The sequence below is a fragment of the Theropithecus gelada genome, chromosome 14, assembly GCF_003255815.1.
Source record: "Theropithecus gelada isolate Dixy chromosome 14, Tgel_1.0, whole genome shotgun sequence".
NCBI lineage: Eukaryota > Metazoa > Chordata > Mammalia > Primates > Cercopithecidae > Theropithecus > Theropithecus gelada.
Genome location: NC_037682.1, coordinates 111,806,224 through 111,821,314, shown reverse-complemented (window position 1 = coordinate 111,821,314; position 15,091 = coordinate 111,806,224). Strand labels below are relative to the sequence as shown.

General features: G+C 47.3%; 1 protein-coding gene across 4 annotated transcripts in view; it reads right to left on the bottom strand.

Moving 5' to 3' along the window:
• POU2F3 (POU class 2 homeobox 3) overlaps window positions 1-15,091 on the bottom strand; it is an 82,817-nt gene that overhangs the window by 39,857 nt on the left and 27,869 nt on the right. For all 4 annotated transcript variants that reach the window (XM_025357082.1, XM_025357085.1, XM_025357084.1 and 1 more), the window contains one exon: window positions 11,172-11,206. In XM_025357082.1, the coding sequence (XP_025212867.1) occupies window positions 11,172-11,206 (35 nt within the window). The remainder of the gene's footprint in view (window positions 1-11,171; window positions 11,207-15,091) is intronic.

The following is a 15,091-nucleotide window of genomic DNA, read 5'->3' as shown; positions in this document are numbered from 1 at the left end:
AATCTCCAGAGAGAAGCCACTTTTTGGCTTCTGCACAATCAGGTGAAGGACCTCGATCTTCTTCTCCCTCCTTCATTCTTACTGTTCTCCACCCAACACCTGAGCCAAGAGGAACATTCGGTCTCTGCTACCCATCCAGAATGCATGCAAAGCTCATGCCAATGCTGGAGCTGGAACCAGCTAGGCCCAAACCCCATGCTGCAGAGGGGCTTTTTGGTGGTGTTTGGGCTGCCTGGTAGACCAGTAAGTACTAGGCACAGGCTTCTGGAGAACCCAGACAGCTATTCCTGTTCCTCTGTGCTGTTCACCATGGGGCTCGCCACAGGGCTTGGTCCACCCAGTACTGGGGCTGCTGCCCAGGCTACAAACAGGAAACAGTTGACACCTGAGCCTCAGGCCAAAGCACCAAGCATGGCTGGCAAAAGAGGACAAATTCCCACCTCTCCAAAAACAAACACGTTTACCAACTGCTTCCCCGCCCACGCTTGCAGAGGGCGGTGGGGCTGAGATTGGGAGATGATGGATCCCAGAAAAAAATTACCTTTCTAATAGTATCTGCAGCCCTCCAACCTGGTGCAAGTCCAGCTAAGCAACCACACAGGGAGAAGGGTGGTAGAGAAAATGACGGGTTCTCATTCATCAGAAAATAGTAAGAGCTAACATTTATTGGTGGATTATGGTATACCAGACATTATTCTAAGTACTTTATAGATCTTAACTCCATTAATTCTTACGCCATGCCTAGGAAATAGATACTCTTACTGTTCTCCTCTTCACATGAGGAGTCAGAGGCCCAGAAGGGTTGACCAATACCGACAACGTGACCCAACCACAACATCACACGGCCTCCTCCCGAGACAAGCAGGCAGTGGGGAGAACCACAGAGTCAGGAGTCTGGCAAGCCTGGCTTTAAACACAGACTCTCTGTGAGCAGTGTTATGATGAGAAAATTCCCTAACCTCTCAGTGCCTCAGTTTTCCCCTCTATGGAATAGGAATGATAACAACTACATCACAGGGTTGCTATAAATATTAAACAAAAGCAAGTATATAAACCCTTTTATACTCAGTGCCTGGCACACAGTCAGAGTTCAAGAAATACTGATTATTACAGTATCTTGACTACAATGGAGACATCACTTTAGAGAAGGGAGTTATTTAACTTTTTATATATATATACTTTAAGTTTACATGTGCAGAATGTGCAGGTTTGTTACGTAGGTACACACGTGCCATGGTGGTTTGCTGCACCCATCAACCCGTCATCTATATTAGGTATTTATCCTAATACTATCCCTCCCCTCGCCCTCCACCCCCGACAGGCCCTTGTGTCCATGGAGAGTTATTTAATCTTGCCAATTATCTCCTGCCTGAACATTCTGCTCCATACCCACCTAATCGCTCAGTCAGCCCAGCTCATTCCCCTGGGGTTGGCGCTGGTTTACATACCCCTTGCTCTGACATTTTTAGGAACTTTTCAGACCTGTCTCCCTCACTGGATAGATAGCAAGTAAGTTCTCTGAGGGCAGAGGCTGTATTCATTCTTTCTGGGGGCGCCTTTTTCTGGTGTTGTATTTCTATGTGGAAGGTCTTCAGCCAACATCTGGCTCTGTCTCCTGGTAAGAGAAGTGACTTATCCCCTTGGTGGGTCAAAGTCAGTTGTTCTCACTGGGGATCACAGCTACCCTGGGAGATGTTTTCTGAAATCTGTGGCGTGGTTTCTCTGGCTGTCTTAATAATTAGGAGGCGTAGCTTGCATTTACTGGGCTGAGGGCAGGTATTCTAGACATCTTGCACTGCAGAAGACAGTATCAAACAAACACTTCTTTGCATCCCATACAACTTTTTATATGACTTTCAAGTGCCCCACCAGACACCTGTGTCGGTGAACAGCCTGCCTATAATCTTATAAGCCCAAAACCCAATTCTATTTTTTATGCAAACACAAAGTATCTTTTGAATACTCTTAATATGCATTTTACCCAGGGATGCCATTTTCTGTGTTAATGGAGGAAAGATTAGATTTGGCTGGAGCTTTACGAAGAGTTGTTTAACATTTTGAAAGATCATGGCTTTTGAGCAGCCAGGACAGCATACCAATATCAGCCTGTACTTGCGTCTGTCACATTCATAGAGGCATGAGCGTCCTACTGTCTCATTAAACCTTTTAGGGGAATGTGTCCAAGGATATACTTGCTGAAATGCACATTGTTTTATTATTAATTACTTTGCTTTTTCCTTTTTATTCAAATTAGACAATATTACTGATTTTTATTTATATAACTATTTTTTTCTTTTTTGTGACAGAGTCTCACTGTTGCCCATGCTGGAGTGCAGTGGTGTGATCTCAGCTCACTGCAACCTCCGCCTCCCAGATTCAAGCGATTCTTGTGTCTCAGCCTCCTGAGTAGCTGGGTCTACAGGCATGAGCCACTGCACCTGGCTAATTTTTTTTTTTTTCATTTTTAGTAGAGATGGGGTTTTACCATGTTGGCCAGGCTGGTCTCAAACTCCTGACCTCAGGTGACCCACCTGCCTCAGCCTCCCAAAGTGCTGGGATTACAGGCGTGAGGCACCACACCTGGCCTGTTTTCTATGAATTTCACTCCAAGATATTAAAGAGGTTTTACAGGAGCCTCATTACAAGAAACACTGAGTCTGATAAAAATGAGAACATCAGGGTTAGAAGGAGGTTGGGGGTGTGGCTTGGCCCTGTATGGGCCCTCTATTCAGATCTGCCTGTTGACTAGGAGGGTGCTTTTTACAATTTGTTTATGTTTTTTTGTTTGTTTGTTTGTTTGTTTTTTGAGACGGAGTCTGGCTCTATTGCCCAGGCTGGAGTGCAGTGGCACGATCTCGGCTCACTGTAACCTCTGCCTCCTGGGTTCAAGTGATTTTCCTGCTGCAGCTTCCTAAGTAGCTGGGATTACAGGCGTGTACCACCATGCCCGGCTAAATTTTTTTCTATTTTTAGTAGCTAATTTTTTTGTATTTTGTATTTTTAGCTGTATTTTTAGTAATTTTTTGTATTTTTGTGGTTTTAGTATTTTTATTTTTGTATTTTGTATTTTAGCATTTTTTAGTAAAAATGCATATTTTTGTATTTTATATTTTTTGTAGAGATGGGGTTTCACCATGTTGGCCAGGCTGGTCTTGAACTCCTGACCTCAGGCGATCCACCCACCTCAGTCTCCCAAAGTGTTGGGATTTCAGGTGCGAGCCACTGCACCTGGCCAGGAGGGTGCTTTTATGTCTGTTTTCTGCCGGCCCTATCTGTGCCTGGTGGATGTGTTTAATTCTGCAGTGAGGTCTTAGAAAGCCCATTGTGGCCAGGCATCAAAACCATATCTCCAACGTAGCTCTATCTGTCAGGCTCCTGCATTGAAACTTCTGTTTTGATATTTTGGAGGGGAGAGAGAGGGTATTACAGACTGACCCTGTAAACCTGGCTGTACTGCTTAGGGTTGAGCAAAATGTGACTTGTTGGCTCCTCATCCTCTTCTCTTTCTTAGCCTGCCCCGCCCTGCCTCGCCCCACCAACCCCAAATCTTGCATCCACCAGGAAGTACAGGACTGGAAGCTGGATCCTAGAGCAGAAGCAAGCAATCCTCAGGGGAACAAGAGTCTTTCAGCCCTCAGTTCTCATCCTCCCAAGGAAGTCTCGGAGCCCCCCTCCTGCATATTGGACCTACTACCCTGAGGCTCTATTCTCCTGGCATGGCTTTCTTAGGCTCTCTGAACCAGCCCCACTGACACGAGTGTAGTGCAGTGGCCTCCCGCTCTGTGGCAGACCCTACATCTTCCCTACTGGGCTGGGAGCTCCTGTGGGCAGGGACCGTGATGTATCTTCTCCGTCTTCCCAATAATCAGCTAAATGCAGGTTTGTGGAACTAAACAATCCAACACGGCCTATTCATTCCCTCCCTTGCTCTCTCAGGCTCAGTGGCTTTGCAGCCTACTGTCCTTAGGCTGCTCCTGGGGGTGAGTACTTACTTTGCCATCACCGCAGACCCTCCATTGCCAGCTCCAGGGCTTGGCACTGCTGTCCCTGTGTCTCCCTCATTGGCCTCCCTGAAGAAGACTCTCCATCATTCTGAGTCCTCAGAAACTTTCCGTACCTGAATCTTGTTGATTTTAAAGAAGACGCCCCATTGAGCTAATTAATTACAAGTCAATTTGTACTAGGAGCAGCCAGAGAACCGTGGTAGTTGGTTGGTCACATTCAAGAAAACAATGATGGAAAATCCCAGTTGACTTAAAACTAAATGCTACACTAGGGCACACCGGGGCAACTCTTCAGAACTAGCTGGCGCAAGTGTCCAGAAACAGGCATGGGAGAGCCATTCGTGCAGGTGAGCTTAGAATGCTGGCAAGTGTGGGGCTGAGAGGAAACCCCAGGCCACTGATTCTCAGCTTTTGGGGCAGGAAACGTAGGGACAAGCACAGCTGCCAACTTGCTTCAGACTCTCTTCTGGCCTCACAGGACTTTTGGGAGGTCTTCAAGCCACACAATGCTCAACAGCACACACAAAACACTGTCCTGATCTGCCTGGTGGAAACCCATGGCCCCGGATGATGAGGGTTCCAGAAGTTACCAGAACAGAGCAGGTGTGAGGCCTCCTAGGTATGCACTTGTCATTTTGGAACCCCCAATCCCCTTTAATCCAATTCTACCTCCCAGTGTTCTTCTGAAGTTAGCTATTGGCCCAAAGAGCAGGAAATGGAGTGGAGAGACTCCAGGCGAGGACCACTGTGCCCTGGGCACTCAACCCTCCTTCCCTCTCAGAAGAGCCCTCCACTGGGGTCCTCCCACTGCCACTACCAGGCCCCTCTTTCCTTTCTCCTGCACTGCCTTTCCTAGCTCTCCCAGGCCACACTCACTCAAGTCCCCTCCCTCCACAAAAGCCTTCTCTTCACACGGCCTCCATCTTAAGCCAACACTTCCATCTCTTTATCACCCTATTCCTCGAAAGGGAATTCTACAATCCAAGTCTCCATCATTTCCTTAACTCCTACTCACCCCTCAACTGCAGCAAGCTTGACATCCACTCTCACTGTGGACCAGACAGACACCAGGTGAAGGCTATCCTTGCTTGCCTGACTGCCAAGTTCCTAGCCAACTTTTAGGCTTCAGACTCTACTGTGTTGCCCCATATGCTCTGATACTGTTGGCTCTCCCCACCTTCATGAACATCTCTCCTTGGTGAGCGTGGTTCCCCTCCTGTCCCTTTGACCTTCCTTCCTAGTTTCATGTATAGACATCCACTCAGCCTGTCCTTTAAGTGCCCTTCTCCAGGTCTGTCCTTGGTCCTCTTCCCACTCTGCACATCCTCCCCAGGTAACCCCGTTCCCTCTCATCACTCCATGTAATATGATTCAGTGGCAACTCCCCAGTACACATCTTCAGTCCTGCCTGTCTCCTGAGCTCCAGATCCAAATTTCTTGCCATGCACTGGGAACCCAGAGCTCATTCTCTGCCCTTCCTTCTCCTCCCATCATCTGGATAAGTTTGTTCCACCTCCTGTCTTCTTGATGATGGGTTGTGGTCCTACCAAGGTTCAGCATCCCAAGCTAGAATTCTCAGCCACGTTTAACTCATCCCTCTTCTTTGCTGTCCATGCCCAATCTGTCACCAAAATCTTCCTGATCTTATCTCAGAATTATCTCTTAAAGCTGGGTCTCTCCATGCCTACTGAAATTATAATAATAATAGCAAATATACAGTATATACATTCAAGATACTTGTCTAAGAGGTACATACACATCATTTGACCCTCACAATAACCCTGTGAGACAGATATCACTATCCTCCCCACTTTACAGATGAAGGCATTGAGGCACATGGAGATTGGAGAACTTGCTCAAGGTCACATGGTCAGGTAGAGCTGGAGCCAGGATTCACAGCCAGGCAGCCAGGCTCATGTTTGCGTACATAACTTTCTTTTCTTTTTTTTTTGAGACAGAATCTCGCTCTTTCACCCAGGCTGGAGTGCAGTGGCCGGATCTCAGCTCACTGCAAGCTCCGCCTCCCGGGTTTATGCCATTCTCCTGCCTCAGCCTCCCGAGTAACTGGGATTAGAGGTGCCCGCCACCTCGCCCGGCTAGTTTTTTGTATTTTTTAGTAGAGACAGGGTTTCACCGTGTTAGCCAGGATGGTCTCGATCTCCTGTGATCCACCCGTCTCGGCCTCCCAGAGTCCTAAATAACTAACCAACATTCCTTCCTTCCTTCCTTCCTTCCTTCCTTCCTTCCTTCCTTCCTTCNCATTCCTTCCTTCCTTCCTTCCTTCCTTCCTTCCTTCCTTCCTTCCTTCCTTCCTTCCTCTCTTTCTCTTTCTTTCTTTCTTCCTTTCTTTCTTCCTTTCTTTCCTTTCTTTTTTTTTTTCTCTCTCTCTTTCCTTCTCTCTCTCTCGTTTTTTTGAGATAGATTCTCACTCTGTCATCCAGGCTGGAGTGGCACAATCTCAATTCACTACAACCTCCACCTCCCAGATTCAAGCAATTCTCCCTGCCTCAGCCTCCCGAGTAGCTGGGATTACAGACACCTGCCACCACGCCCAGCTACTTTTTGTATTTTTAGTAGAGATGGAGTTTCGCCATGTTGGCCAGGCTGGTCTTAAACTCCTGACCTCAGGTGATCCACCCGCCTAGGCCTCCCTAAGTGTTGGGATTACAGGTGTGAGCCACTGCGCCTGGCCTGTGTGCGCAACTTTCTTGCTCTGTCTGTGTCCTTCGCATTTCTGGCTACAGCAGCATTCCACTTGGCCTCTCTTGCATCAGTTTGTCACTCATCCTCCCTTCCCTTCTCACCCACACTCCCCTCCAATGCTCTTCTAGTAAATGAAACTAGTCATGCTTGAGAACACCTAGTAGCTCGTTACTGCCCACAGAACAAGCCCCAGACTTCTTCGCTAGGCATTTGACATCTTCATAGCTTGGCCTAACCCACCAAGGGAGACAACTCACTATCCCCTAGGCCTGGAATATTCTTGCCAACCCTCTCTGCTAGTCGAAGCCCTACTCTTCCCTCACCACCCACTTCAGACACCATCTCTTCTGTAATATCCTTCGGGAAAGTTTAGCATTCTCCTGTCTCTCACAGAACACATCTTTGCAATTTATCTTCTTACAATGGACACCTCTCTATCCAGCGCTTAAGAATGGCTGCATATGCAAAGGTTGAATGGACGGTCCCAGATCCAGCCTACTGGGTCCTTCTGTTTCAGCCTCTAGATTTCAAATGATTCTTTTCACTGGCTCACATACAGTCCTAAAGGCTGGGAAAAGTCCATGTGACATATTTCCCCTCACTCTCTACAGCTCAAAGGTGACGTTCTTCCTCATTTCTCTTCAATGGAAAAATAAAATAAAATGAAAATCGAGTGGAAGAGTCCAAATAATCAGTCAAAATATGGCAAGAGATAAGTAATGACACCGTCACATGCAGACTGTTTGGGGCCTCAGAGAGCATCTGAGCCAAGCCGCTCCATTTTATTCATCAGGAAACAGAACCCCAGAAAGAAGAGATTTGTATAAGGCAGCAACTAGTGAGGGATAGACAGCACCGGAACTCAGGACTTCTGAGTCCCTATCCAGGGCCTTAGCCTGTTGCTTCTCAAGTCTATCTCATCTGTCCTGGGGATGGAGGGTTGGCCTTGTTTCTGGGTCCCTTGACCTTCCCACACGTATCCCCCAGACAGACTCAGTCTGCCTTCCTGGGACCAGGAAGTTAACAGGCTCAGTGTGGAAACTTCCCGATGAGCCATGAGCGTTCCTTGCTCATGCAACTTCAGGACTGTGGTTTACCCAGAATCTGGCTATACCAACTGGCCTGGGGCCTTGCAACAGGAGCTTCACCCAGGGCAGTGGCTCTTTCTCTGCTCCCCTGTGTCTGCCAATCCCTTGTCTGTGTCAGATGCAGAGGCTGCTCCTACACAACCATTCATTCTTCCCCTCCCCACTCCCTCTACCTCCCATTTTCTCCCAGTTAGTCATGGTGAGGTCACACTCAATGTCTGGCTCCCAGGCCTCTCCCCAGGAATGATGTGTGGATGCAGGGAGCAGGGCAGGTGCAGCAAGGCCTCATGGGAAAAATGGACTTTGGAGTCAAAGAGATATGGGTTCAAATCTTGGCTCAGCCAGTCAACCAATTGTGTGACCTTCATCAGGTTATTTAATCTTTCAAATCCTTCTCTGAAAAAGACGGGGCTGCCTGGGAGGCAGTTTTCTCACTTGTGAAATGAGGATTGTATCACCCACCTCACTGGTTTAGAGTGAGAATTAAAGGAGATTCAGTGCCAGGAGCGCCTTGCCCCGAGCCTGGCGGTCAGCAAGTTTTAGTTTGCTTCCCTTGCTGTGAAGTGTGAGGGTGTGACCCTCAAGCGCGGGCCTGGGAAGTCTTGGGTGCCCACCCACTGGCCTGCAGGTGAGCTGGCGTGAGTGTGAGCAGCGGAGAGCTCCAGCCTGAGTGTGTAAATGAATGTGACCGGGCAGAGTGTCTCTTCCTCCAAAATTCCCTCCACCCTCTTTAAAGCAAAGATCTGTCATGTCTGTTCTTGTCAGTGATGAGAATCCAAACCCCTCCCAGAAGAGGGCGGGGACAACCCACCCCACAAGGCTCATCCAAGGGAAACAAACTCCAGCAAGGCCCACTCCCAGCAGCAGCCACCTGGTGGGGAAACCACACCCCAAAGATGTTCCAAGGGTCAGGGGCCTCCCAGGGTCAGAGGGGCTGCCCTCATCCTTCTCTCCAGCACAAGTGTGTCTCAAGCTTCCGACAAATCACATGGGCAGCTAAGCCATGGGGCCTGTGAAGCTGGCCACCTCCCAGCAAGGCTGGCCTTGCTGTGTCTTGGTATGGAAGAGGCTCCTCCCCATGCATCTCATCCAAGGGGCTGGGGCCAGGAGAGGTGGGCCCTGGGCTGGGGAATCCTGAGTCCTCAGGGCAGAAAGCACAGGGCCCAGGCCACATCCCAACCTGTTTAGGATCAGGATCACAGAATCCATCAGGATGACAGAATCCTGGGGAATCTCCTCCATTTTCCTGCCCTTGAAGCAAACCTGGCCAAATTATCTCTGAGATAAGAACCTGTCTCACATTTAAAGACCTTGAGTGAGATGCTGACTCTACAGTCTCCCTCCCTTGGTAGTTTTTAATAAACTGCGTTGGCTGGAAGTCCTTCCTCTCTGTAGCTAACTTAGATCTCTCTTTAATTGGAGCCTACCTCTGTTTTAGGTCTCAGGTGTAAAGGGAGGGTAGCTGGCTTTCATTTGTTAGCAAACTCCCCAGCCTTCCTGATGAATAAAACTGCAGAATTTGCCTGCCTAAAAGGTGCTGCCTCAGGACTCACCGTTATTCTTCTCTCTGACTGCGAAGAATGTACCCAGAATTAACAGCCTTTTAGGAAATGTTAATACTGACTTCAGGCCAGGCACTGTGGCTCACACCTGTAATCCCAGCAGTTTGGCGGGCTGAGGAGAGAGGATTGCTTGAGCCCAGGAGTTCAAGACCAGCCTGGGCAAGGTGGCAAAACCCCATCTCTACAAAAAACACAGAAAATTAGCCAAGCATGGTGGTGCATGCTGTGGTCTCAGCTACTTGGGAGGCTGAGGTGGGAGGATTGGTTGAGCCCCAGAGGTCAAGGTTGCAATGAGCTGTGATTGCACCACTGCACTCCAGCCTGGGCAACAGAGTGATAGCCTGTCTTAAAAACAAAACAGTGACTTCAAATCACTCTGTAGATAAAGGAGGAGAAGAACCTATGTCTGCATTTGATCTCCAGCCCCCATCCTAGACTTCCATCTAAATCTGGACTCAGGATATCAGAATCTAGCGGAGGAATCCTCGTGATTATCCAATGCACCCCTTTCCCTTCCTTCTTGCCATCTCCCTTTCTATGTCACTCTTCTCTGACTAAAAATTCCTACTCATCCTTCAGAGACAGACTCAGATATCACCTCCTCCATGAAGCCTGCTCTGAGCTCCTGGGAAGAATTAACTGTTCCTATTTCTATTTGATTTTATGCTTTTTCCATACCTCTAATAAAACATAAATGAGGTTGTATTGTAATTATCCACTGAAGAGTCAGTCTCTCCCTCTCCCTCTCTCTAAAGACATTCCACTCTGTCCTTACACTAGACTTTGAGCTCCTTCAAGGCAGAGATCATGCCCTAATTTTGTGTTCCCATACCTGGCATAGTGCAAGTACTCCCCCATTGCCAAATTTATGGAATGAATTAATTTTTCAGTTGAGAAAACTCAGACCAAAAATATTAAATAACTTGATCAAGGTTATACACCTAATTAGTGGCAGAAATGGAACGAAAACCCAGGCTTTCTAACTTTGTGTTTAATTCTCATACCCCTCCCTCACGCTAGGACTTCCCATTACTGCTCCCTGCTTGGCTCCAGCTTAGCCTTTCTCCTCCCAACAAACTCTCCCACTCCCACCATCTGCTTCTGACATCACACCCTGTCCTACCTCCTACCCCGCCATCTTCCCATCAGCCTCCAACCTCAAGGGTAAGTCCTCTCCCTCGGCTTCCCCTTTCTCTTTACACACGTACATCCATCTGTCCTGCGATCTTTCCAATACCACCTTTTTCTGCCCAAAGCCCTTCCTAACTAAGTCTAACCTCATTCAACTTGGTTTCCTTGCAAGGCACCAGACGCATGTCTATGTTGCCCCCGAGCCTGGTTACCTGCTCTTTTTTGAGCTGTTTCTGCCTGTCTGTTTCCTGTTATGTTCTCTAGCTTCTTACTTTAAATCAGGAATTCTCTGTGGCAATCCAGGCACCTCATCCTTTGTGGCTCCATAAATTCCTCTGTACACAGTCAATTCATGCAAACCCTCACCCAAGAGGCAACTCGGGCTACGCATTGACAGGAAAAGAGCTGTTGTCTTAGATTTCTGGACCACATCTGGCATAAAGTTTCCCCTAAACAGGTGCTCCATTTGTTAGCCCTTTTTTGAGAGGGTACTGAAGAGACCCCAACACTGGCTCATGGGTTGGGGTGGGAGGTTGGGCTCAGGGTCCTTTGATCCTGAAAGCTTGGTGTTTATGAATAAACACCCCCACACTGTACTTAATCTTGTCTTCCTCCATACCAGATAGTATAGGTGATGCCCAAAATTGATAGTATAAATGTTTCTTTCTGACCCAAGTTCTTACCTGCCTGTTGAAATCTAGGCCATTTCGATCATTTCCTAGAAAAGATAAAAATATATGTATATTAGTTGGTAGCAGGTTTCGAAGAGGCTGAAGGTTCGAAAAAAAACTAGGATGTTGAGACGCGTGTGGCTCTATTTTGAAAAAGAGCACCTGCTTCTCTTGTGGCTGGGATCCTCCTCCTCGACCTGTTTCCTGGAAACGTCTTTGGAAAGTCTCCTCCGGGGTTGATGATAGCCGGGTAAAGGGTCACCTTGGAGGAGAGGCTGACTGGTCTGAGGTCGCACAGCCAATCAGAGTCTGTGGGGAGGACAGCTGGCCATGCCAACCAGAGAGCTCACTCCAACGCATGCTTCTATGCCCGGGCTTCCCCCTCAGATGGAAGCTGCTACATCCCTCCAAGGACCAAGGGACCAAGAAGAGACCAGCATGGATCCCAAAGGACCCCCTAGGACAGAAGTCATGCCACTAGCCCAGCCCTTCAGGAGAGGTAACACCTAAAGTATGTCAGCTAGACAGCTGTCTTTCTTGTTTTTTCACACCCTCAACTTTTACCGTAAATGTTGGGTTGAAAAAGTAAACATGTGCTTAATAGAAATATCTTTCGGTGGCTGGGCACAGTGGCTCACGCCTGTAATCCCAGCACTTTGGGAGGCCAAGGCAGGAGGATCACTTGAGCTCAGGAGTTCAAGCCAGCCTGGGCAACACAGTGAGACTCCATTGCTACTAAAAATACAAAAAAAATTAGCCAGGCATAATGGCACATGCCTGTAGGCAGGAGGATCGCTTCAGCCCAGGAAGTAGAGGCTGCAGCGAGCCCTGATCGTGCCACTGCACTCCAGCCTGGGTAACAGAATGAGACCCTGTCTCAAAAAATAAATAAATGCATAAATAAAAAAGAGGAAGAAAAGCAAAGATTTTGGTTCAGAAAAAGTCTAAAGTAGTGGAAAAATCACCCTACCAAGAGGAAGTCATAATTAATATTTTTGAATATTTTATGATCTTGTTTATAATTGTTTCTCTTCATGGATATATACCACTGTGTATAGACTTTTATCCCACTTTTTCCAGTGAGCATCATAAATATTTCTCCTGTGCTATTAAGGAACATCATAAATGCTTCTATGCTTATAAATATCATTTTTAATGGTTACATAATATTACATTATATGGATATACCATGATTTGCTTAAACATATACCTATTATTAGCAGAATTGTTTTCACTCTTTGCTAAAATAAAACTTCCTATTCACATAGCTCTCCAGGACCGGAGCTGCCGCACAACCTTCCTTTGGGCCTGCTGTATTACTGGTTCTATAACAGCAAGGAAAATAGTCATTTATTAAATACAGTACACTCAGAGCCCAGCACTGTGCAGCACATGCATATATACATATATATATTAATATGCATATATACAATATGCATATATATAATATGCAGAATGTATGTGTGTGTGTATATATATATATAATGAGCTCAAAATACATTGGTTGAGAAAATGAGTAAACAAATTCAAAGCTCTCAAGATAGCTTTGGAATAAAGTCCAGATTCCTTGGCACAACGTGGAATTCCCCATATGTCCTATCTCCTGCCTACCTTTTCTGCTCTTATGCCACTGACAATCCTATCTTACTTTTTCTCCCAGGTACCCTGAGCTCCAGCCACACAAAGTACCACTTGCGTCCTAACAAACCACGCGCTCACGTTACTGTGTCTCTGTGCACTGCTCCCTTCCTTGCATGGAGTTAGTCCCTCTCCCCTCTGGAATCTGGGAGGCCTGTCTACTGGTTGCGTGGCACTCATTGTGTTACTCTCTCTTAGTATGTTTCCTTCTCCTGCTAGTCTATGAATTCCTTGAGAGCTGGACAGTGACACCCATTTTTTTTTTGTCCTCAGTGGCCACAAAATGACCACAGTTCCTAACATGGATCAGAGGCTCAAGAAACACCTGAGAGATGAATGAATAGGGTCTAAGAGAATTCCCTGGAGCTTTAACCCCTTTTCCTCAGCTGTGTCCTAAACAACCATGGGCAAATGCAACCCTTTCCTGTGTGGTCATGAAGTCATGACGCATCTCTGAGAGCAGGTGGGCTGGCAAGGTGGGAGCAGAAGATGAAGAGCGGTGGGGTCCTGAGAAAGGGGAAGAGGTGAGATGCAAAATGATCTCTGAGCAAAGCCTGGTTTTGAGATCAGCTATGATGATATATAAGATCTGCTAGGGGAGCTGGGTGCAGTGGCTCAAGTCTTTAATCCCAGGTGAGTGGATCATTTGAGGTCAGGAGTTTGAGACCAGCCTGGCCAATATGGTGAAACCCCGCCTCTACTAAAAATACAAAAATTAGCCAGGCGTGGTGGTGGGCACCTGTAGTTCCAGCTACTCGGGAGGGTGAGGCAGGAGAATCGCTTGAACCCTGGAGGCGGAGGTTGCAGTGAGCCTAGATCGCATGACTGCACTCCAGCCTGGGTGACAGAGTGAGACTCTGTCGAAAAGAAAAAAGAAAAAAAAAAAGATCTGCTAAGGGAGCTGAAGACGGGAAGGACCCACAGCCACAATAGTTGTGTTGAAAGGGGTAGATGAAGGTAAAATTGCTTTTATCTTAAAAAAAAAAAATCCCTTTGTGATATTGTGATGTTGTGACATTGGGTTAATAAGGAGTAATGTTCAAAAACTTGACAAAAGAACACATTCATTAATTCAACAAATATTTACTAAGCACAGTCTATGTGCAAGGCACTGTTCCAGGCACTGGGAATACAATCTTGGAGAAGATGGAAGTCACTGGCCTCATGGAGTTTCTTTTCTAGTTGAGAAGACATAAAAAAGAACTAAGCAAACAAAAATGCACTGTCCTTTCATTTACAGATAATTACTGTGGAGAACAAGAAGGCACTGTAAGGCTGTAGAGAGTATCTGAGGCTGATCAGAAACAGGATGACCGGGGAGGGCCACTCAAGGAGGTGACATTTTCTCTGAACAAAGTGAGGACCCAGTCTTTAGAAGGCCTGAGGAAAGATCATTTCAGATGGAAAGACTGGGTCCTGAGGCAAGGACAGGCTTGCATGCTGAGGGACAGTAATGAGGTCAGTATGGCTGGAGAGAAGAGTAGTGATGGAGAGTTGGCATGGGATCTGCTGGTCGGGTCGTGATGAAGGCTGCAATTTTCAATCCAAGGAAGATGGGTCAATCTGAGGGTTCTGAGCAGAGGAGTAACATGATTTGACTTAGGCCTTTACACCTGCAAGGGTAAGAGAGGAGGAAGGGAGACCAACTGGGAGGCTGCTGCAATGGCCCAAGTGGGAGGGCAGCAGTCTGGACAGGATGGTGGCAGTGGACACAGTGAGCAGGGCCAGGATGTACTTAAGTGGACAGCAGACAGGGCTGGCTGATGCAGGGATGTGGAGGGCAGGGGAAAGAAAGGAACCAAAGATGATTCCTAGGGTTTGGGCTTCCTCGATGAAGGTGTGGTGGTGCCACTCACTGCAATGGGGTGACTTGGGGAAGAACTCAAGAGTTATGCTTGGGACATGCAAGGTTTAAGATGCCAATTAGATGTCGCAGAAGAGGTGGGGAAATGAGTTTGACTCAGGAGAAGTGTTTGGTCAGGAGGTATCAATTGGGTAGCCCTCAGCTAATGGGTGGTAGCTAAAGCCATAGCACCCAGTGAGGTCACAAAGGAACTGAGCCCAGATGAGGAATAAAAAAGGGTCAAGGGTGGATGATGAGCAGGTGCCAGCAAAAGAGACCGAGAAACAGTGGGCAGTCAAATGGAAGAAAGACAGGGCAAGTGTGCTGCCTTGGAGGGTAAGAGGAGAGGGGTTTTCAAGAAAGGAGACAATATGCATTTGAATGAGACCTAGAAGGTAAGAAAAATAGCATTATATAACAGTTTGACTTAGAGAGGGTCATCAGATTTGCG